General features: G+C 37.3%; 1 protein-coding gene across 6 annotated transcripts in view; it reads left to right on the top strand.

Moving 5' to 3' along the window:
- Positions 1-25454, top strand: part of NDRG3 (NDRG family member 3) — a 68024-nt gene that overhangs the window by 2774 nt on the left and 39796 nt on the right. For 5 of the 6 annotated variants that reach the window (XM_074292594.1, XM_074292592.1, XM_074292591.1 and 2 more), the window contains exon 2: positions 17741-17840. In XM_074292594.1, the coding sequence (XP_074148695.1) occupies positions 17784-17840 (57 nt within the window). In that variant the 5' untranslated portion in view covers positions 17741-17783. Of the gene's footprint in view, positions 1-14892; positions 15018-17740; positions 17841-25454 lie in introns of those variants that run through there. The other variant, XM_074292589.1, reaches the window with a different exon arrangement.

Here is a 25454-nt window from a genome sequence, read left to right as displayed (position 1 = left end):
TTAAATCTAATGCCTCGCCTATTGCCTTTTCCTCTCCCTTTTTCCACTTAATCAAAAGATTAACTCATCAGTGAAATACTTGTTTAGCCCTAGAAACATTATCTCTAATATCCTGAACATTTGTTGTTTGCAGTTTGAAATGGAATAGCCAATGGGTTATCCTGTCTTTACTTTAACCCTAATATTAATAGCCTGTGTGATTGTTTAAGAGCTTCCTTTGCCACGTTTTAGGAATTAACTGCCCTAGTTGGAATTGTGGTGATTAAATCTTACCTTTCATATTCGCAAGATAATTTCTATTTACAATGGTAATATTTCTGGTTGCTCCTTGGGAGCTCATTGATCTCTATATTGAAAGCAAGCCATACTCAATATGGCTTTCAGCAAGTAAGCTTTTATCCATCTCCTACATGTGCCAGGCATTGTGCAAGCCATTGGGATATTTAGAAAGGTAAAAGGCAAGACTTGTTCTCAGAGAGCACACAGTCTAATGAGGGAAACAGTGTACAAATACCTATGTGTAAACAAAATATATACAAAATAAATTGAAAATAATCAATAGATTGAAAGCACTTTGATTAAAGAAGAGGAGAAAAGGTTTCTTGTAGAAGATGGGATTTTAGTTAGGACTTGAAGGAAGACAGGAGCCAGATGTGAGGAGAAAGAGTATTATAGATATGGGGAACAGCCAGGGAAAGTGCTCAGAGTTTGGAGATGGAATGTCTTGTGCAAGGAATAGTCACGAGGCCAGTTTCATTAGATTGCAGAACAGTCTGTAAGGGAACTGAAGTGTAGGAAGAGTGGAAAGGTAGGAGGTCAGGTTGGTAGGAAATTTGAGTGCCAGTGGATTTTATATTTGAATTCTGGAGGTGATGGAGAACCACTGGAATGTATTAAATAAAAAGATGACAGAGCTTGGTCTTAGAAAGATTAATTTGACAGTGGAACGAAGTAGAGACTAAACACAGGAAAACCAACCTACAAGCTATTCCAATAAATAGTCTGGCATAAGGTAGCGAGGGCCTATGCCCAAGTGATGGCAGGGTTGGGAGAGAAAGATATATGAGAAATATTAAAAAGATAAAATCAACACTTCTTGGCAACACCTATGTTATGAGCCTGGGTGACTGAGGGGATGGTGGTACGGGAGAGATTGTGAGTTCATTCTTGGACTTGTTAGGTCTTAGGTCTCTACAAGACATCTTATAAAATGTCTCAAAGGCAGTGGATGGAGATGCAAGATTGGAAGTTGAAAAGGAGATTAGGGCTGAAGAACAAAATAGCATAGTGGGAGAAAAGAAGAGGAGAGAGTTCTGGGGACACAAATACGACCTGGACAAAGATCTAGCAAAGGAAATTAAGAGTGGGTCAGACATGTAGATAGAGAACTGTCACAGAAACCTAAAAAGAAGTTGTCAAGGAGAAGATAATCAGCAGTGACTTTCACAGTTTTTAGCACAAGTGTCTGTGTCAGTCATCTGGCATTTATTATGCCTTTGCTGTGTACCAGGCATTCATTAGACACTAAGCATACCAAGCAAAAACAAATATGCTCAACTTGTACCTTCAGTAACTTGGGATCATCTCATACACCTTGGTGAGGCACCAAAGGGTGACATCGTTGGAATAAGGCTACATAATTAAGTGGGAAATTGTGTGCTATAGAAATTGAGAAAAAGGGGAGACTTCTTTGTAGAAGTCGAGGAGCCTTCTTAGAAGAAGTGGGACTTGGTGAGGTTTGAAACTGAGTTTTGAAGAATGCCTAAGATTTAGAGAGCTGAAAAAGAAAGCATAGGATTAAGCATGGCATGTCCCAGGAAACAGAACAGTCTCATTAGATTAGTATTGGGCTTCTGTAGGAAGTAGAGTGGAAACACATAAGGAGGATGTCCAAAATCATTAAAAGCTTTGGCTGGTATAGTGGCATAATGAAAGTGAAGGTTAAGGACAATAATCCTAACAGTAAAATGTTCAGGAAAGGCCTCAGGCACAAAAGTCAAGAGAGAAATATTGCTGAAATCTAGATTTGAGGTAATGAAAGCATATTGAAAGTCTAGATTGGGGGATCAAAGTTGCACCCTCTCAGGTTCAGGGAAGCCCCTCCGCACTGTAATCACTAACATTCACATAGAGCTTTTAAATCTGACAAAATGTTTTATAGACATTCTCTTTTGGTATTTCAATTCCTCTAAAGGTACTGTATTATCATCTCTCTGATCCATCCTCCAAACAACTGCTGAATTCGCCCCATTAAAATGGCACTGATTTCAATTAGTGTTATTTCTTTTTGAGTTCTCAGAATTTTTCTTAAAATGACAAGAAAAACTAATCACAATTTCAACCGTTTTAATTCATGACTTTGGCTACAAATACCTCTCCAGATGCATGATTCTTAATTTAAATTAGGGTCTATTCTTGAAACAATCCACCAGCAAAACTTACATATCTGAATGAGATTTATTAAAGAATATTTGGTACAGCTGCCTGGAGCCTCAGAAGAGCTGTAGATAAGTAGGGTGGGGATGCTACACGACTCCAGATCCCTCCCTGGGGCAATCCTAGGAAGAGCTGCAGCTCCTACTTTTGTCCAAGAAAAGCTGTACATCTGACTAGTATTAGGAACACTAGGTCATAGTAGGGAAACAAGCAGACCTTGAAGATCTACACTGGAGATCTTTGAGCTCTGTAATTAGCTGAGAGTACTAAGGAAGAGTCATAACTCATTCTGTGAGTGACTAGGGGATTATTCTCATAAGAGTTCATATTCTTTATGTTCTTGACTAGATTCTTGAGAAACTCCTTTAAGCAAACATGAGTTTATACAAACATGAAAAACTCCATAGTTTTTTAATGCCCTGAATTTCTGATTTATTCTTAAATCTGCATCCATCTCTGGACTCTAAAGCTAACCTAATGAGTAGTATGAACAGGTAAACATGCAGGCATTTGTTTAGGACTAGAATGGTCCCTACTACAGCTGCCAAAATTTTTTGAGAGTCTCTACCTCTTAACCTGGGCTTCATGAAACCTTTACATTTTTTTCAGAGGGTTCATAAATTTGGATGGGAAAAAAATTAGTTTATTTCAATATGGTGGATTTCCTTTGGTAATTTTATGTATTTAAAAACATCACTTTAGAAATGAGCTGAACCATGAGAGCATTGTACACAGTATTAACAACATTATGTTATGATAAACTCTGATGGATTTGGCTCTTTCTATAATGGGGTGATTCAAGGCAATTCCTGTAGACTGATGGAGAGAACATCTGCATCAAGAGGGAACTATGGAGATTGAATGTGAATCAAAGCATAATATTTTCACCTTTGTTGTTTTGTTTGTTTCTTGTGGTTTTTTTCCCTTTTGATCTTGAGCAACATGATGATTATAGAAATATGTTCAGAAGAATTGCACATATTTAACCTATATCAGATTGATTTTTGTCTTAGGGAGAAGGGAAGGGGAAAGGGAAAAAAATTGGAACACAAAGATTTTGCAAAACTAAATGTTGAAAACTCTTTTGTATTTGGAAAACATAAAATGCTTTTTTTTGAGGGGGAATCACTCTAAGTAGAGCTCCTTCAGCTTTACCAAACTGCCCAAGGGGTCCATAACACACACACGTTATGAACCCCTCAGGCCTGGATTTTTAAACTTTTTACAATCCATCTCCAGTTCCACATTATTTCCTTTTATGCACTCTATGTCCAGTCAAACTCAGCTGCTGTTACTTTCTTGGGCCTGGAATGTAATTCTACTTCTTGAAACATTTAGTTTCCTTCCAGGAGAAACTCAGGTGAGAGCTTCTTGTGATGTTTGTGAGGGAGGTTATTCTGTCTTCTCAAATTACCTTGTATTTATTTTCCTATGTGCATGATACACCCCTACCCCCACCTGCCCCTAGTACAATGTTACTCCTTTGGCATTGAGGGCTCTTTTCATTTTTGTGCAGTGTCTCAACCATAGTAGGCACGTAAGCCATCATTTATGATAGGAATGAAGTCCTGTTTACAGATAGTGAAGCTGAAGCCAAGATAATTAAGTGGTTTGCCCATGAATATATGACCAGTAAATGTCAGAGGCAGGCTTTTCATCAAGAGCTCTCCCCCATATGTACCAAGCTACTTCCTTGCCACAATTTGGGGGGGGGGAAAGGGGAGAGAAGGAATAAAAGAGGAGTCAAATAAATGGGAGTGCTCACCAAACCAGAATGAAATATAAGTGGGAAATCTATAACAAAGTGTATAAAAAATACAACAGAGCAAAAATAATGTTAATATGTGGCCCTCGAGAATCCTTGGGAACAATTTAGTGACCTCCAACTGGAGTTTGACCACCTTGGTAATGGATAACATACTGTGACTGGAGCCTGCAAGGACCTGAACTAGAATCGTGCTGCAGACACTAGCTGTATGACCACAAGGCAGACAAAGTAACTTCACCTGTCAGTCTTAGTTTACTCATCTACAAAATGGGGATAATAATAGCAGGGCTGATAGGAGATCAAATAAGATAATAATACAGCATTTAAAAGAGTGCCTGACACATAGTGAGTACTATATAAATGTTAGCTATCATTATTGTTGTTAGTATCATTAGTTCCTGTTTTGAAGGATTATTGTGAGAATCAACTGAAATAATGTATATAAAGCACTTTGCAAACCTTAAAGTGCTACATGTGTTTAACTAGTTTGAAAAGTAATCCTTTACTCACATGTGCAAAAATGTGGCAGCCCTCTTTGTATGGCAAAAAACTGAAAACTGGATGGGTGCCCATCAGAGAATGGCTGAATAAGTTATAGTATATGAATGTTATGGAATATTATTGTTCTGTAAAAAATGATCAGGAGGATGATTTCAGAGAAGCCTGGAAAGATCTACATGAACTGATGTGAAGTGAACAGAACCAAGAGATCAATGTACAATATACATTGTACATAGCAACAGTAAAATTAGACAGTGATCAATTCTGATGGACATGGCTCTCTTCAACAATATGATGATTCAGATCCGTTCCAATGGTCTTGTGGTGAAGTGAGCCATTTGCACCCAGAGAAGAGACTGTGGGAACTTGAGTGTGGATCATAACATAATGTTCTCACTTTTTGTTGTTTGCTTGCATTTTGTTTTCTTTCTCATTTTTTGCTCTGATTTTTCTTTTGCGGCAAGATAATTTTTAAAATATGTACACACATTAGATTTAAAATATATTATAAGATGTTTAACATATATTGGATTACTTGGAGGAAAGGAGGAGAAAATTTGGAACACAAGATTTTGCAAGAGTCAATGTTGAAAAATTATACATGCATGTTTTGAAAATTTAAAAATTTAATTTAAAAAAAGAAAAGTGATCCTTTAGCTTTTATTTGAGCATTTCTTTTTTTAAAAAATAGCTTATTTTCAAAATATATACAGAGATAAGTTTTTTGTTTTGTTTTGTTTTGATTTTAATAATAGTTTTTATTTACCAGATATATGCATGGGGTAATTTTACAACATTGACAATTGCCAAACCTTTTATTCTAATTTTTCCTCTCCTTCCCCCTCCCCCCCATGGCAGGTTGACCAATACATGTTAAATACAATAGAGTATAAATTAAATACAATATATGTATACATGTCCAAACAGTTGTTTTGCTGTACAAAAAGAATCAGACTTTGAAATAGTGTACAATTAGCCTGTGAAGGAAATCCAAAATGCAGGCAGACAAAATTAGAGGGATTGGGAATTCTATGTAGTGGTCCATATTCATCTCCTAGAGTTCTTTTGCTGGGTGTAACTGGTTCAGTTCATTACTGCTCTATTGGAGCTGATTTGTTTCATCTCATTGTTGAAAATGACCACATCCATCAGAATTGATCATCATATAGTATTGTTGTTGAAGTATACAACGATCTCCTGGTCCTGCTCATTTCACTCAGCACAGAGATAATTTTCAACATTCATCCTTTTAAAAACTTTGTGTTCCAAATTTTTCTCTCTCCCCTAGATGGCAAGTAATCCAATATATGTTTAAAAATGTGCAATTCTTCTACATATATTTTCACATTTATCATGCTGCACAAGAAAATATAGATCAAAAAGGAAAAAAAGAGAAAGAAAACAAAAAAGGTGAAAATTCTATGTTGTGATCCACATTCAGTCCCCACAGTCCTCCTTCAGGATACAGATGGCTCTATCACAAGTCTGTTTGAATTGTCCTGAATCACTTTATTGTTGAAAAGAGGCATGTCCATGAGAATTGATCATCACATAATCTTGTTTCTGTGTACAATGTTCTTCTGGTTCTGTTGAGCATTTCTAAAAACAAGAAAGCTACTACTGACAAGACAATTTATTCCTAATAAAATAAAGAACTCTAATGTCTAAAATCTGCTTCCCTTCATCCTGGTCCTTGGTCCTTCTTCCAATCAGTGTTCAGAAGATTGATAACATGGAAAGTAAGGAATAAGTGGATATTTCAAAGGAAAACTTAATTGGATATGATTAATGATTGGTTGCTTATGGCAAATGATGACTTTGAAAATTACTCTAAAGAGTTAATATTAATAGCACATGAAGCCTCACCAGTATTATACAATTAGGTGTCTAACTTTAAAACTTTTCATTAATTAATATATTCTGCAGTAATAAGGTTAATTTTATTACATTTATAATTACTTCCAGATAGTTTAGCCCGTAATCATTCCCTGGTTAACATGTGTTAGTGTTGTTAATGGGTCTTCAGTGGTTAGAGTGCCAGGCCTGGAGTCAGGAAGACTCATTTTTCTGAGTTTTAAATTTGTCCTCTGATACCTAGTGGCTCTGTGACCGTAGGTAAGTCACTTAACTCTGCCTCAATTTCCTCATCTATAAAATGAACTGAAGAAAATGACAAACTGCTCCAATATCTTTGCCAAGAAAATCCCAAATGGAGTTCACAAGAATTGACACAATTGAAATGACTATAATTGAAATATAAATTGAAATAATAACAAGTATTATTGTCAATTAGATTTAAAGCTTCTAAAGAGAAGTTCCTGAATATTCTTTCAGTTCTTCCATAGACCTCACTATAGTTTTGTGTGCATAGTCTTTATTGATGCGTGCTAGGAAAAAAAAAACTAGTAACCATAGAGAACAGATGATCAAAACCTGAGGGAGATATTTATTGTGTAGCAGAGGATCTCTCCAATCATTTTTTTTTTATATATATTATATATATTTTATAATATCTCTCCAATCATTTTATGAGAAAGCTTTTTTTTTTTTTTTCCCTTTTCTTGAAAGGATATTTTCTTTGGTTGAGGCTCTGGAAGTGGCTCATGATTCCCCTTTCCTTTGGCCTCCTACCCTTAAATCATGTTAAGAACTTAATTGTTTAAAAAAAATTACAATGAACACATGTAAAATGTATGGGATTGCCTGTCATGGGGGGGAGGGGGGGTAATTTGGAAAAATTAATACAAGGGATAATATTATTTTTTTAAATTACTCATGCATATATACTGTGGGGAAAAAATTCTAAATAAAAAAAATTACAATGCATTCAATAATACTTTAAAATGGGAGCTTGGTGGCACAGTAGATAAAGATCATAGGATTTGAAATTAGGAAGAACTGAGTTCCAGTCCTGCCTCAGACGCTTTCTAGTTTGTGACCCTGGAAAAGTCATTTGCCTTTCTGTACCTCAGTTTCCTCATCTGTGAAATGAGGAAAATGATAACCACTTATCTCCCAGAATTGTTGTGAGAATCAAATGTGCTAATAGATATAAAATGTTTTGAAATTTTTAAAGTACTTTAAATGCTATTTATTATTTAAGATGAGTTTGTTTTTAATTATACAAGTGCCTATATATTTGAAGAATAACAATACATAAATTTTTAAAACATTCAATATATAAGAGGCTTTATAATATTTATTAATTTCTTTTAAAAATTACCTTCATTTCCAAATATGTACTTCTTTTCTTCCCTTCTCAGCAAGGCAAACCATGTTACCAAAAATAAAAATAAATGGGGGGGAAAAAAAAGTAGTTTAGCAAAACTAATACATTAGCCAAGTCTGTCACTACATGTAATATTCCATATCATTATCTCTTCAATGACATAAGTAGGTCATTTTCTCACCTTTTTTATGGAGTCAGTTTGCTGCTTTATTATAGGAAATCATCCTTTGTATTTTGTTGGAGCTAAAGAAAGATCACAATATGACGCCATCAATTATTGTGTTTATGGAGACTATTTATAGCCTCCAGGAGTCCTCCTATTCCAGGTAGGGAATTCATGGCCTTAAATCATCTCTTTCTCAGTTCTCTATCCCCTATCTCCATTTATATGTTCAGAGAGCCTAACTAGGGGAGTTCAAAGCAGATCTTACCCCTTTGGATTCTCTCACTTCTGTCAACAGACTCTCAGCTTAGCCCCCAGTCAGCTTAGTCTCCCCTTCCCCTCCTCTGTGGTCCATCTGGCACATGGCCTCTTCATTCCATTCTTTCTTACCTCCCCTCCCCCCCCCCCCCCCCCCCCCCCCCATGTACGCAGCTCAGCTCTTAATGGGTGTCATCCTGACTGCTCTAGGGCCTTCCCTTTGACTGGCTTTGCTGCTGCTTCAAGGGCTGCTGTCTACACCTTTCCCTATGCAGATCAGATCACTCCAGTCATTCAGCACACTTATGAAGCACCTACTGTGTGCCCAGAAAGGGATCAGAGAGTAATGTGGCTCCTAATCCTGGGCAGCCCGACTGTCCAATCCCTACACTGCTATCATCCTGGCAGACCTGCTCAGAACTATCAGTGGTTCTTGCTTTGCCATTAAAGTCTGTCCTTAACTTGGTGTTCAGGGCTGTTTATAATTTGCTGCCTCTTTCTTTTTCTATCCTTATCTTCTGTTTTCCCTCTGTGAACGACTCACCAGCCAAGCTGTTGATCCCCATCCTAGGAACTGTCTGACCTGGTGGTTTTGCCTTTTTCTTTGCTCAGAATGCTTCTGGGGCTTTTTATTTTATCCTTAGATCCCTTCTATGGGATTTGGAGTTTGAATTTGTTTATTTGGCTTTTTATGTGACTCTTGAGACACCTTGTTTTCCCCTGCTCCCCCAGGACACAGCAAGGAAATAATATCTAGAGCTTCAGACATCCTGGAGTCCCAAGGCTAGAACTAGAATGTTGGGAGATGTTTAACAACATAGATTACAACATAGATTAATGCTAATTTGCAATTTTCTAAGTCAATATGCCTGTTGACACCACTTCTAGAGGCTATTTGATGATAATATAGTGGTAAGTCAACAAAACAGAAGATTCTGTGATGTGTGTTTAATATCTTATGGAAATTATCTTAATAAATTGGGATGGTTATCAAAACATTGAACTAGGAGTCAGTTGGATTGATTCTAATCCCACCTTTGTCACTGATTTGTGGAATTAGACAAAACATTTAATTTTTCTGGGCCTTCATTCTTCCTTTGTAAAATAAAAGGATTAATCCCTAAGAGTATTTTCAGACTCCAAATTGACTCTTTGTCACTATGTTTCTGTATTGTTCAGGAGTTTCTAGTGGATTTCCATTATTAACAAGATAAAATCCAAACTCCTTATCCTGGCTTTCCAGAGTTTCTAAAATCTGGCTCTAACCTTACCTCCCACAGCTTGACAGTATGAACCTTCTGCTCCAGCCAAACTGTTCTACTCATTTTCTCCCAAACATACCTTGCAAATTCCCACCTCTGCTGCTTTGTTTATGGTATGCCTGTCACCTGGGAAATCTGCCTCCCCTCTTCTTTGCTTCTGATACTTAGCTGGTCATTTCTTACAGAGCAATAATATTCCGTAACATTCACATACCATTATTTATTCAGCCATTCTCCAATTAATGAGCATCCATTCATTTTCCAGTTTCTAGCCACTACAAAAAGGGCTGCCACATTTTTGCACATACAGGTCCCTTTCCCTTTAAGATCTCTTTGGGATATAATCCCAGTAGAAACACTGCTGGATCAAAGGGTACAGTTTGATAACTTTTTGGGCATAGTTCCACATTGCTCTCTAGAATGGTTGGATCCATTCACAATTCTACTAACAATGCATCAGTGTCCCAGTTTTCCCACATCCCCTCCAACATTCATCATTATTTTTTCCTGTCATCTTAGCCAATCTGAGAATTGTGTAATGGTATCTTAGAGTTCTCTTAATTTGCATTTCTCTGATCAATAGTGATTTAGAGCACCTTTTCATATGGCTAGAAATGCTTTCAATTTCTTCATTTGAAAATTGTCTATTCATATCCTTTCACCATTTATCAATTGGAGAACATTCATAACTTTCTTGGAGTTGTCATTGACCACTTCAGCTGTAAATGACCTTTCTTCGTTGAACTCTTGGCATTTATATGGCAATTAGTAAAACTGCCCAGTACTACAGTCGTTTGTCTTTTCTCTCCCATTTGATTATTAGAATCCCAATATCTGTACTTCTCTGGTATTAATGTATCATGAATTTGGCACATGAGCTGATTCAACTGTTCATTATTACATGGGAACAGAAATGAAAGTAAAGGCTTAGAAAAGCATTACATTTTGGGTTATTTTTCCTCCTTAGTTTTTTACCACACTTATAAACATTTAAGTCATTACCATTTTATGAGTCAAGTTATATATTGATATTTTTTTTAAACTAGCAGGATGACTTCAAGTCTTTAATAAAAAGATGGTATATATTTAGATTTTTCTCATTCTTTTTTTTTTTTTCTTAAATTGTTCGTATCTTTATAGAAATAGATACCCTTTGAGCTGAGGGGATATAGTGTTTTGTGGAATATTTGGTTTGGTTGTTTACATGTGAATTAATATAGTACTCAGACTCATGTACAGTAGATTGCTCATTTTCTTGATACTCTTGGAGTGTCTTCTTCTAATTGTCCAGCTTTCTCTGGTCACTTCCTGTATTTTTTTTTTTTCCCCCCACAAGTGCTATTGGAGGCTAGCTCCACCTGGTAAGTGCTTGCTGACTTTTTTTGCTCATTTTTTCCCCTATTGGAAACTAATTGCTCAAAAAAAATTAAGCTGCCACATTATTGCACTCTGTAACGATAAACATTACCCAGGAAAATAAACTAATGAATTATTATCAGTATAAGATAAAGAAAAAAATTTCTTCAGGTGTGTTAGATGACTACAGATCTGGACATTAGATTAGCAGGCTAATAATCATGTTATTCAGGAAATAGGAAACTTAAAGGTTTTTAGATTTTATTTTTTTATCATGAACGTAATTAGCATCAACAAACATCCACATTTCTGTATATGAAGAACAGAAGAGGATTATTCATGAGACTATTGCTTGTGATATTTTAAAAGTAGCATTTAATACAATAATATCAACACTGCCCTGCTTGTGTTTGTTACCTTCTAAATTGTCTTCTCTGTTTTTAAATATTTTATTGACATTCTTTTTTATATCTATAACTTCTCCCCAAAATTCTTTATAGCATGAAATTATTCACTAAACTGCTTGTGTCTAAAAACATATCTTATTCTTTTTTTAGGTATATTAGCTTAAATTTTAAATTATTGAATATTAATTATTTAAATTGTTAAATGATAATTGTTATTAAATTATAATTTTTAATGATAGCTTTTTATTTTCAAAATGCATGCAAAGATAGTTTTTACCATAATTCACCTCAAGTCTGTCTATCTCTCTGCCAAAAGATGGGAATCATAATCATCAAATTTAGGGAGCTTAATTGGCTCTTGCAATAATCAGAGTTCTTAAGACGTTATTGTTTCTTGAATTGAAGTTATTGTTTATATTGTTCTTCTGGTTCTTCTCACTTCACACAGTGTCAGCTTGTCTAAGTTAGTAAGGGTCAAGCCAAACTCTGGCCAATGTAGGTGGTTCAGGATTGGAATGAAATGAAGCACTCATAAATCATCTAACAAAAAAGAAATTTAACAGTAGCACGGAAGGGATATTTAAGAACCATATGATACTGGTTCAGATAATTGCACTTCTCCTTATGGCTATGCAGAAATGAATCTGGTCCACAAGGCTTTTTGGATCTGCTGGGTATGAAGTCTGTGTTATTGACTCTTTAAGGGCTGGCCTTTTTTTTTTTCCCACCTAGGCAACTGGAAAGCCATATGAAGATTATGGTCAAGCCCTGGTTCCTTATATCAGTCAAGTTTCTGAAATATTTTCCCACATTTCAAGGACAAACTAAGATAGCCTGTTTGACAGGTTCTTTGATAAAGGTTTTGCTCTTCCCATTACTAAACGACCTTGACCTCAGGAATTCAAAAAGCCTGACACAGGCAGCATTTGGAGAAGAACTTAGTTCAAATAAACAATAATAAAAAGATCAAAAAAAAATTTAGCATATATGATGGTCCCTTCAAAAGCATAATTAAAGTGTCCAAGTAGAGAGAAGACTAAAGACCAGAAATCTCAGGCTTCACTTCTCAAGTCATCTGTGTGATGATAGTGCCAGGGACAGTTCATGCTTCTTCTCCAGTGTAAAGTAGTGATGAGGAGGAGTAAGAAAAGAACCAGGAGCTTTAGTAACACAGCAAAGATCACGCCACTTGCAAGAACAGTCCTGGTTGTGTGTCAGAATCATCCACAATAAGATGAAACATCCTTCCTCTTTCATGCAGCCTGTTTTGGTGCCAGTGGCCCAGCCCACCTCCGTTCTGGGACCTCCCCCTTCCTGGGGGGTCTTTAAGAGGGGAGCACCAAATCTTTACCCCATTAGACTTCAATCCAGGTGCTGCTTCCTCTCTGGAAGGGTTAGGTGAGGATTCTCTCACCTACATACAACAACTCAAAATTTGACTAAGGGATGTCCTTTCAAGAAATACAGATTCACCATAGTTAGGCAGAGTTTCACCTCTGTATTATTAAAAAAGCATAGTACTTTCCAACAATTCCATTCCTTTCAGGCTATATGGAGCCCCCTCTGAGGAAACAAGAGATAGAATAAGAAAAACTGGAGACACTCAACCAGAACTCTTCCCCAAAGTAGCCTTTGCATATAAAGTAAGCCATCCTGAGGACTCGACCCAAGAAGCCTTAGACCTGAGAGTGCTCCCTTTCATAGCTTCTAGAAGGTAGGACACTCAGACTTCAGCCAGGGGTATCATAATAAAGCTTTTATTTCAGAGTCATGCCATATTTGTCTTTCAAAGGAGAGTTCTCATTGGCCAAAAACAGCTGCCTACTCAATTAGAGCTCTAATCCACAGCATCTTTTCACCTGTGTCCAGAATGGTAATAGGACCCCTCCCCACCTGTTCTAAGAGGGATGTCAGTGGGATTGTTCAGTTCAGAGATCCTATGTTGTCACAAATCAGTGCTGTCGTGCTTCACAGACCGCTCTATGCAGGGAATGCATTACCTTGGTTCTGTCATTGGTCCTAGCCTAAGGGGAAAGAGGACCTTTCACTGGTCAGTTCTGTTCCCACTGGGCTCCATACTAGTCAGCCAGACCAATGACCAAGGCCTAGGGATCAATGTAAATGAAGACCTTGATGTTCCAGCAGTCCAAGCTCACGGATCAGCTCTCTGAGAGGACTTCTCAGGATCTCCATCCTGTTAGCCTCTAAGGTCCTGCCTGTAGCACAGGGTAAAACCATTTATGAACCTGGTAAAAGAAATCCTCACGAGCTTGGTCCTCTCAGGGAAAATTACAGTCGGTTCTCAAACTAAAAACCCACTACTGGAATCACAGTTCAGAAAACATAGGCATTGTGTGTGTGTTAGCCACATGTGCTGCTCTTAGTTGAGGGTGCAGGATTTCTTACGTGGCAGGGGTAATCATTAGGCTTTTATTTCTGGTCATCCTCTCATCATGTTGCTTGCAATCCCATTACTCGCCTCAGCCCTCTCAACCTTTTAGGCCTCTGGCCCTGAAAAGTGAGCTTTCCTTTTATTTTGCAGGCCTTCATGCCATTTTCTAGCCAATTTCTTGTGTTTTAATATTAGCTCACATTTATACAGTGTTTTAAAGATCTCATCCTCACAATAACTCTGAGGTAATCTGATTTTACAAATGAAGCAACTGAAGTTAAGAGGTTAATATCATAATAGTGAGGGACAGCGAGGTGGTACATAGAATCAATAATGTTCTTTTTTCTAGTCCTTTTCTCTGTCAATATTGTCCATTTTCTCCTCTTGCACTTGGCTAGTTCTCCCTCTTGTTGCTCAGTTTCCTCCTACATTAGTCCCTACTCTCTTCATGTTTTCTCAGTGCTCAGGTTGATTCCAATATCATCTGGACTTGAGTGACTTCCAAATCTTTCTCTAATTCTGACCTATTATGTATAGTCTTGATTTCCCCTCTGGCATGCCTTACAATCACCTCAAACCTACCTTCCCATCACCATAGTCCCCTCTCAAAAACTGTTTCCTTCTTAGTTGAACTAATGGTCTCATATTCTCTCCCCCTAGTTAGAAACTGGGATTATTTCTAGTTCACATAACATCACAGAGTGTTGGAACAGGATTTTCATCAATGTTTAATGCCCAAACTCATGCAGCTAGTAAGCTTCACAACTGGATTTAACCCATGTATTGTAGCTCTGTGGCTAGAATCCTGGGCTTGAGAGGAGGATTAAATCCCCACACAGTCACTTAGAGTTGTGTGACTCTGGGCAAGTCATTTAATCTCAACCTCAGTTTCCATAATTGTAAAATGGGAGTAATAACCATAGTAAGAACACCCACCTGGCTGGGTTATTGTGAGAATCAAACAAGGTACCATATATGCTCTTTGTGAACCTTAAACCATTCCATGAATGGCAGTGTTATTATTCCTAGTCCTCTCCCCAGGGCAGCTCTTTCAACGGAACTGTACAGTGCTGCCAGCTTTCTGACTAAGACTCCGGCTCCTCTGCAGGCCAGACGCAGTGGCTCCATCCCCTCGGTTCCGCCCCCTCTCAGCTACTTGGCCCATTGCTGCATTTGGACCATGGGGAGTTTGGACCATCGTCACTTCCTCCATCCTCACAAACCCTGGGCGAGAGAAAAGTGAGGGTGGGTGACAATTTTAGTTTTTATCTTAGTTTAGAAAATCCCTGTCAGCCTTTTGACAAGATAAATAGCCCTAAGAACCCAAATGGTGTTTGTTGAAAATATCATCTGTGCCGAAGTCGCAGTCGGGCGAAGTCCCCAGGAGAGGAGCACGCCTGTGCTGCTGAGGGAGCGGCAGATGGAATTTTCCACCATGTGATCTTGCTGTTCCTGCAAGTCATTGGCAAAGCCTTGGGACGGTGTGAACTGAGCAAAATCTGGGGCTTCTAACCAAACCTTAGTCCATGAAATATGTCTGCCACTTATTAAGCCTTAGGTAACGGATCCTTAGGGTTTAGGATTCTTTCCTGCATGTGAAGTGTTCCGTGGCTAATGAAGAATGACCTTCTCTATCTGAGGGTTTATTTTTGCAGAAATGCCTCCTTTTCTAGGATTATTTTGTTCTTTGAATGTGTATCCCTAGAGGCTAGCACATAGTGGTGATGGTACTATTGTTGAGTCAGTCCTGTCTCGTCCTAGTCTTTTGTGATTCCTTTGGATCCTGTTTGGTTCACTTATATCTGAAGTATATATATATATATGTATATCTGAAGCCTTCAAGTCTTTAAATTGCCTTTACCAAAGGTGAGGTTTCTTAGCTTTTAAAATAAATATCCCTGTTTGGTCCATTTAACATATCTCAAAATGTTTTTAAAAAGTTTTTTTTTTTTTTTCTCAAATCTGTCATGTAATCATTAAACATTTATTAAGTAATAGCTATTTGCCAGACACAAGGGCAAACAAATGAAGCAAATGACAGCCCCTGCCCTTAAGAAGCCTACTATCTAATGGGGCAGACAACATTCAAACAAATATATACAACTTAAATGGGAAGTAATTACAAGAGGGAAAGCCCTGAAATTAAGGAGGTTTGGCGCAGGCTTCCGGTTGGAGGTGGGATTTTAGCCAGGAAGCTCTCAGTAGTCAGAGCAGAGGAGACATAGGGGACAAGCAGAGAAAATACCTGGAGAGATGGAGAATCTTGTTTGTAGAACACTCATGAAGGCAAACTTCATTGGATTGAAGAATCCATATTGGGAGTAAGGTGAAATGCAAATAGGGAGTAAAGACAAGTAGATTAGAAGACATACCAGAAAGTCAGATTTTTAAGATGTTAATTCAATGAAATCTTTAATTCATTGATTCAACAAATATTTATTAGATGCCTACATTGTATAAAGCACTAAGTTAAATACTAAGGAAGAGAAAACAAAGAAATAAAATAGTACCTGCCCCCAAAGAGTTAACTGTGATAATGAAGAAAGGGAGCATATGTGAACTATAGTCATTGCCTGGGCTTCCAGTTGGGTCCCTATACCGTAGATATAAATGAGTTGTGAGGGTAATTAGAAAGTATTGTTTGAAATTTTTAAAGTAACTGGACTTTAGCACTTGAGCAGCTGTGACCTATTATATACTTTGCACTTAGCTGATATAGTACCTAGAAGCTTCTAGGGCAATAACCATACTTGAGTGAATATCAGTTGTCTGTCCCCATCAGGTCTTCTTTGGGTATATGGGCTGATAGTCGCAAAATTTTATGGAGGGATCTCTAGCTGTGAACATCATCTTCCTTCAGCAGTGACTCACAACTAAGAACAGGATGAATTAATTTGGGCTATTGATCAGTAACAGCTCAGAAGAGGCCTGGTTACTTTGCATAGTAAGATTGATTTGCCAGCCCTCTCCTGTCACCTCACTTTTGTTTGGAATTCATCTGGTCAAAAATGGTAAGACTCTTAAAGCTAATAGGAAATGTTGTCCATCTCTCTTATCATAAAGAAACAGGTCCAGATTGGGGAAGATTATTTATCTAAGAACATACAGTTTGTAGCAGATCTGGTATTAAAAACCAGGCTTCCTTGCAAACACTACTTTTTTAGTACTTGTAAGATTGGTTCTTCTTTCATAGTAGGGGTAACTTTTGGCTTTAGAAGATCATGAGTCTAAAAGTAGAAAATTGGCAAGTCAATTTTTTTTTTTTTTTTGACAGGACAATACAATTCAGAACTACGGACTCTATTTTTAGTCTCTAAATTATGTGCCTTCAAAGACAATCATTGCTTGACTTCAGGAGGGGTTACTTATCCCCAAATTAAAATTCTTCTGATTCTCTAATTGAGTTTTTTATTTGAATGGCCTTATTTTCATTGACACTGACATTGTCACTCTTCTCCCTTCCTGTCCCTAGGGAGGGGTATATTTAAAAAAAAAACAAAAAACAAAAAAACACCAAAGGAAAAATGACGCAGGTGCCAATTGTATTAATATTGAATATTATCATTCTAGATCTTCAGACTGTTGCCTATTCTTAAAATATTTGAAATTGCACTGAAAGCTCCATTTGTAACCTTTCTTTTAAAAATGAATTCATATGTAAATTCACTAAATAAATGTTACATTCAAATGAATAAGTAAAAACTAGGCATTCCTGGTTCCTAAACATATGGTCTTTCATTGGAGATGTGATAGGCTGAGTAGGACCTGATGGTGGCTGTGCATATTTGAATGTTCTTCCTTCTGTCCTCAGCACTTTGGGGTCAGCTTTCTGATCTAACGGTTTCCAGCATCAGGGTGGCTGAAGTCAGTGAAGACACTGGCCTGTCAGTGGTGGGGTTTATCTGAGCTCTCCTTTCCCTCTCAGTCACTTATGTTACCTCTGCCTTCCCCTTGTTGGTCTATTTCAGTGTTACCAGTTCCCCAAGGCCTCCGTGCTGTGGTCCTGCCCTCATGGACGAACTGCAAGACGTGCAGCTTACCGAGATCAAACCGCTCCTGAATGACAAGGTAAAGGCCCTTTATCTACACTAAAGTGGTGAAGTCCAACCCTCACTTTCCGGGAATGCTTGTAATGCTTAATAATGACGAGCTAAAAAACCATCTGGCTTCATTTCCCAGAGATCGGTGAGACAGGCAGCACGTGCCCTTCTTTTTGGACCTCTTCTGGTCCCTTTTTGAGGTTTCTCAAGGCTGATCTTAGGAGGCTGAGATGTAGTGGAAGAGGAGCTGGCCCTAGGTCACGGCTCTGCTGGAACTCTGTGACCCAGGCTATTATTCTCTTTCCTTTTGAGGGTGTCTTAGCCATGCTAGCTGCTGTTAGGAGACAGCTCCCTGCACCAAAGGAACATCAAGTCCAGACCAAAAACAAGAGCCCAGGCCTAAAGCTGGCAGGGACCCCAGAAGCTGTCTTGTCCAGTGCCCTCATTTTATAAGGAAGGAAGCTGAAGTTGAGGGATATTAAGTGTCTACTGCTACACAGACAGAAAGGGGCAGCAGCAAGATTTGAACCCATTTCATCAAGTTAGGCTTTTCCTGCCTCTCTCTTTTTCTCTCTCTTTCCCTCCCTCTCTCTCTCTCTCTCTCTCTCTCTCTCTCTCTCTCTCTCTCTCTCTCTCTCTCTCTCTCTCTCTCTCTCTCTGTCTCTCTGTGTTTCTTTCTCTCTCTTCTCTGTGTGTGTTTCCCTCTCTCTCACACACAAATACACACCATTTTAAAAACAGATGACTGTGAAGTATGAATACTCCAGGCACCTGTACCATGCCATCTTTCACTTAATGTTGGTTTTGGGAGGCCACAGGAGAACAGGTTATATCCGGACATCAAAACCATTTCCCCAGAAAACCCTCACAGACTCATTTGATAAAAGCTGATATTTCACATTATGGCTTTCTTTTTGTTTATAGACTGTTCTCTGTCAAAATCATAATTCCCTGGGAGTATTAGGCTTTCTCAGGTATTTGCTCTGTGGTACAAGTGAATTCCTCAGACTCTTCTGAAAACACTTTTTGGTAGAAAATCTGTAGTCTATTCCCTCCCCAGACCAGTACAGAGGGCACAAAGAAGTAGGGGAGGAAAAGGTCTGGGAGGGAAGTGGATAACCTTCTTAAACAATTTTGGATAAGTATTTCTCTGACAATTATAATCCTTGGTTCCCTGAAGGAAGGGACCTGATGTTGGTCCTAAAACTAGCATCTGTTCTATGCTCCACCATTTTCCCATTAAGCCTATTCTCCCAAATCTCATCCCTTTAAATCTTATTTCACCTTTGAATCCTTTTTCATTCATCAAATTTCTCTCCCCATAAAAGTGTATACCTTGTACCGCAATTTTTTTTCTTTTTGCTGCTTCCTCTCATACCATCTCAAAAAATTTCTTTAAGGGACATAATTTTGTTGCTGTAAAGTGCTTTCACAAGAGGCATACCACAGTGGGGTGGAGGGAAACATAGCTTATTAACGTAATCAGCTCTAGCCCTGGAAATTAATAACCAGTCTCATCAGTGTTAAGAAAATTCCCATTGGTCTTGTGTTTTTTTCGTACTGATTGATACTTGGCAGAAGACTTTGAGGTCTCTTAAGCTATCATCAGGCATCCAGGCCAGGTTTGCTGGAGTTTGGAAAAAGGAAGATTTCTTTCACTTGATATGTATCCAGGATTCTTCAGGATTGAGGAGTAAGCATTAGAAGGGATTCTTTCTTGATCCTGAAGTTGTAAAGGGCTTCTGAAGAGGAATGGTACCAAAACAGTAATAGGAATTAGGAATTAGCTGACCTGGGAAGTCAGGATTTGATCAGTTTGTCCACAACCTTTTGTTAAGTGTTTACTTGTGCTAAGGATATAAAGACAGGCAAAAAGCAGACTCACTGAGAGGGCAAGTAGAGATATTTCTGTTGTTTCATCCTGGTGTTGCAAGGCTCCACCCTGATAGTTTTGCCTGGTCTGATGTCATTTCTTCCTTAGAAGGCAGGTACCTAACTTTCAACCCCTTTTCTACCCTCTCTCAACAACTTCCCTTTCTCTGAGCTGCCCCACTAGACTCTCCTGGTCCAACGTGACTCCATGTAAGTACATATGGGAAGGCTTTTGGATAGACCAAAATGGTAGCATCTTTAAAGGAAAATGTCCCATCACAATGTCTCCAATCACTATATTCCTTTTTTTGTAAATTTGATAGAAAATATCATCTCAGACTCTTGCCAAGAAACTGAAGGAAAAGAGTCCTAGATTTGAAGGGGAAAGGAAAGAGGTCTCTAGATTTGTTATTTATATATTGCTTATTACCATAGGGCCTCTTAGTGTTTGAGGATCTCTAAGATTCCTACTCATTCTGAAATTCTGAAAGCTGTCTGCTTCTGAGAGTTATTTGGACATTTCTGCTGCTGCTGAGTTATCTGTGTTGGTAGTTTAATGTTTCAGGTGAAAGAAACTGTCATTCCAGCCTATTTTGCTGCCATATGTTTTTCTATTAAATTTGACTTCCTTTTAAGGACTAATTCTTAAGGAAGGATGTGCTGCGTAAATCAGGAAGCTTCCCTTCATACCGCTTAGAACTTTGGAGAAGTTGTCCTGGGATGACTATGAAACTACTTGGAATATAGCCTTTCAGTTTCACGCTAGTTTGTTTTCTTTTGTCTATTTAATTTCAGTAAGCCTATAATATGTCAGATGCTTAAGATTATGGAAAACTGTCATCTTGTTATGTTTGTGTGCCTGTGCTCAAAACAAAGCTACAACACTAAAAATGTGTATTAATTAGTGGTGTGAGAGGAGCAACCTAAAGATATTACAAGACTACCTTAAATTTCTGTAATACTCTACTGCTTATCACAATAACCCTATAAGCTAAGCTGAGCTGAGCTGAGCCAAATTTTCTCTTGTTTTAGGTCTAATAAATGGTGGATTGGAATGAGAATTAATTTGTTTCTATTCCTAATCCATTATTCTTTCTGTTATATCCCATTGCCTTATTTAACTGGGAGTCCACAAACAAGAGGCTCCTCTGGTCATATTCTCTAGCTGTTCCATGCCTGGAATGTCCTCCTTCCCCTCTGACTTCCTTATTGTCCCATCTAAAATTCTGCCTTCTGAAAGCTTCCCTCAACCCTTCCTAATTCCAGTGCCTTCCCTCTGGTAAGCTATTTATCCTGTATATTTGTATGTTGTCTCCCTCATTAGAGTGAAAGCTCCTTGAGGGCACTGCTTTTGCCTCTTTTTTTGTGTGTCCCCAGGGCTTAGCATATAGGGCCAGCACCCTAGTAGACACTTAATAAATGAATTTTGATTGATTGATTTCATAGCCCAAAGTCACTGCCACATCAGAATGCCTCACTGAAAGAGCACTTCTGAAACAAAAGTGGTTCATTTGTTTGTCTCTTTCTTTCATTTCTACTGACCATCCTTTATTAAATGTTCTCATAAATAAAAGGGATGGGGAAAATAGAAAAATCAAGAGGTCTGGAATCAGCCTTTGAAAAACTTAGAAAATGATGAGAGAAAATGATTGAAAGTGATAAGGAAGGAAATAATGATTCAGCAATACCTTGGTTGAATCACTTTAAAATAAGCTTTGCTGAAGCTTCCCAAAGCCTACAACCAGATAAACTCCTTTTTGTGGGCATTGTGATGGTCAGATGAAAAAACTAATCCAGGCAGAAGGAGAGCTTAGTGATGAGTGTTTGTAGCTCCTCCAGTGCAGAGGGAGGAGAAGGTGAAGGCAGTTGTGTTCAGCCCCTAAGATGGAGACAGTCACTTCCAATCAGATTTGCCATCATCAGACCACTTCCAATAAAGATTGGAGACCCTTGTTCTAGGGTTTCCATGACATTTTTGTTAAGGCAAATAAAAAGCAAAATACAAACATACCCAACATTTTTCTCTTGTGATAAGTCCTAAGAAGCTTTTTTATAAAATTCATTATTATGTAATCATACAGGTCATTGTTGAAGCTGAAGCTTAAATAATAATTAATGATTAGATAATAATTAATATTTAAATAATCAGAAAACAGGAATCATTGGAAAAGATATGACTGAAAACAAAAGGAATAGGTGATAGTAGAGATAGAAATGGAGAGATTGTGTCATGGAAATAATGAACATGAGCTCGGACAGTCTTAAGTGGTAACAGATAAAAGGGGACTAGAATGCTGTGGTCCATGTAGTTTGAACAAGAGCAACAAGCTTAATAGCGTGTCTTATAGAGGAGCATATGGAACGTGTTTCATTTGATTTATTTAATATTGTTTCCCCCAGTTACATTCAAAATAAACATTTCTTTTTAAAATTTTGAGTTCTCTTTTTTATCCCCATCCACAATTAAGAAACTACATGCAAATTATGCAGAACATTTCCACAAAAGTCAAGTTATGAAAGAAAACATAATCTCTCAACCTAATGAAAATAAAAACCCTCAAGAAAAATTAAATTAAAAAAGAAAAAATACTTCAGTCTGTATTCTGGCACAATCAGTTCCTTCTCTAGGTATGGAAAAGATTTTTCATCATAAATCCTAGTTGTGGATGTTTGTACTACTGAAAATACCAAAATCATTTACAGCTGGTCATCCCAGAACATTGCTATTACTTTGTATGTAGTACATTTCACTTTGCTTGGGTATGAACCATGTATTATTAATTTTGTAAAACTTTTTAGGATTTTAACACATAACACATTATCTTCTCCCAAGTACTTCACTTCGTGATCTCATCAGAATTCCTACAAATTTAATTATTCTCACTATACTGATTTCCAAATCTACTTATATTGCCCTAAATTCTTTGCTGATCTCTGATTTTACATCTCCAGCTGCCTTTCAGATATCTCCAATAGATCCAAAACTAAATAAATTCTTTTCTCCTTAAATACTCCCCAGCTTCTGCCTTCCCTATCATTATGAAGAGAAACATCCTCCCAGCCGCTTAGGTTCTAAACCTAGGGGTCATTCTGCATTCCTTACCTACCCACCCACCCCATATCTTAATTCCTTGTGTCTTCCTTCTGTTAAGCTATTTATTCGGTATATAGTTTGCTCTGTACATATTGTGTGTTATTTCCCTCCTTGAGAATAAGTTCTATTGCCTCTTTTTGTATCCCAGCATTTAGCACAGTGCCAGGCACCCTGTAGGTACTTAATAAATGTCAATTGATTGAAAGTAGGTTATTTGAATTGAAGTCTTTTCAGTGCATTGGCAGTAGGTTTGTATTGCAGCTCTTTTGTTAAATAATCTGTACAAAGGCCACTTAAGATTAAAATTTTCTGGGAGTGGGAATTTTTAAATCTCTGCATATATATACATACACCTGCATAGAATTTTGTATTTTTGGTCTCCTTTCATAACCACTGTTAATAGATTTCTATTTAAATATCAAATTTCAAAATCACAGTATGTGATTGTAAATATATCTTAGTTTATCTTTCTTCTCCCTTTCTTTTTATTAAAGTTATTGTTTCTATTTCTATAAGTTCATTCTATATTTTATCCTTTCAAACAGTATGTTGTATAGTGTTAATCTTGTTCCTGAAACCTTTAATTTTAGATATTGAGAATTACTTATCATGACCCTAATTCCCAGCATAATAATGGTACATTAATGCTAACTCTTTATTCAAGCCAAGCACCCTTTCCTGTATCCATCCAAAATATCCTAAACTAATTTGTTCATGGAACACTTGAAGTGTACTAACAGTTTGAAAAATACTCCATTATTAGCACTTGTATCTTCAAGAATGCTTGCCAGAACCTCTTCCCATGAAAATTAGTTTCATAAAATCACTTTATTTCTCTTTTTTTCTTTGTCATTAGATTTATTCTTTATTTGCAGTTTAACTTCATATATATATAGATCTTTACAGTAGTTTTCCAAAATGGGAGAACCACGTTATATTTCTTGCTACCTAGAAATATTAGTCTTTAAAATTTTCAGTATTTTAATATCATTTCTCTGTTTCTTCCTTGGAATACTTAAACTTCATTTACCCGATTTTACTGTTAAATCATTCATTGGCTTTTACCTATTCTCCAAACCAGTTATTGAAAGAAAATTTATCTTCCTGGATTTTTCTTGAGCCTTTCCCTTTGCCACCTGGCACATAGTCCTTTCTCTTTGGCTTGCTTTTTCCTTCATTGATGTTTTCAGATATAGCCATCGTTGTTAACTTATTTTTCATTCATCCAGTTGCTTTTCTCCCTCCACAATTGTTCTTATTTTTTGCCTTTTGTAATTTTGATTTTTCTTCCTAATGTCATGGACAATTTTGTATTTGAAATCAACAACTCATGAGGTTCAGATCTTGTCTCAGATATTAGCCATGTGACATAGTAAGTCAAGTTCTCTTAGCCCCAGTTTCTCCATCTCTAAAATGGGGATGATAGCTATAATTCATGGTGCCTTCCATCATAGAGTTGTTTTGAGGATCAAATGAGATTTTGTATATAAAGGATTTCTCAAAGCCCAAAATTTAGTTGTTGTCCTACTCTAGCAACAACCTTGCTGATTAACAAATGCTTTATTTTCAGAATGAACAGAAGGAGCAAGTTAGGTGTTCACAACTAATAGATAAACCCTTTTCTCCCACACTCTCAATGAAGTGCTTGCTAGAGAAAGATATTCTTGAAACCTTTGACTGCTGTCTCTAAAAGACCACTTACCAAAAATGGATATTCATGAAAACAATGCCCATAGAAACAAGGACTCCAAAAATTTACCAAATAAGAAATAGTTGCTTTATTTTTAATGAATCCAGAAAGTAAAGACATACTTTTCCAAATAGTGGAGTGGGGAACTAATCCAATTAGATTAGATTAGATTCTCTGACACTAAATTCCATCAAAACTATATACTAAATCAGACTACTCCTGGAAAGACCACTGGCAAAAACATATGCACCCATGAAAGCTGTAGCACTTCTAAAGAAATGTGTCATTAAAGCTAATATTGGGAGAGCAAGAAGAATCTATTTCTGTTTCTTTCCAGTCTCCCCAGAATTAAAATAGGAACCTCATCCTCTGAATCAGCTGTTACATTTTGGATAGCTTTCTTTTTTGTAACTACTTTTTTTAACCTCTTTTTCCTTACATTTTATTTCTTCTTTTCCCCAGTAAAAACTCTTACTTTTCTTACCCAACAACTTAAAAGAAAAGTAAAACCCTTCTAACAAATATGCATAATCAAACAAAACAAGAATCCTTTCATTAGCCATGCCCAAAAAGTTTGTCTTGATTTGCACCCTGCCTTTGCACCACTACCTCTCTGTCAGGATATGAGTAGTTAGAATGTCACTTGAACCTTTTAGAATGGTGTTTGGTCATAGTCAGAGTTAAGTCTTTAAAATTTGCTGGATCTTAATTTCTTATAGCACAAATTGTATCTAATTACATGCTTATATCACAATATGCAGTCTTTTGCCAATTAATGGGCACTCCCTTTGTTTCCATTTTTTTTGGCCTTACAAAAAAAGAATTGCTTTAAATAGTCTGCATATAGGTCCTTTTCTTTTTTCAGTGCTTTGAGGTAGAGGCCTAGTGGAGGTATTGTTGGGTCAATGTATACTTTCTGAGTTTAGTTACTTTCTGAGGATAGTATCCAGTTGCTTTCCAAGATAGCTGAATAAATGCTCAGCTTC

This window comes from Sminthopsis crassicaudata, chromosome 2, assembly GCF_048593235.1.
Source record: "Sminthopsis crassicaudata isolate SCR6 chromosome 2, ASM4859323v1, whole genome shotgun sequence".
Lineage (NCBI taxonomy): Eukaryota > Metazoa > Chordata > Mammalia > Dasyuromorphia > Dasyuridae > Sminthopsis > Sminthopsis crassicaudata.
This window is presented reverse-complemented; position numbering and strand designations above follow the sequence as displayed.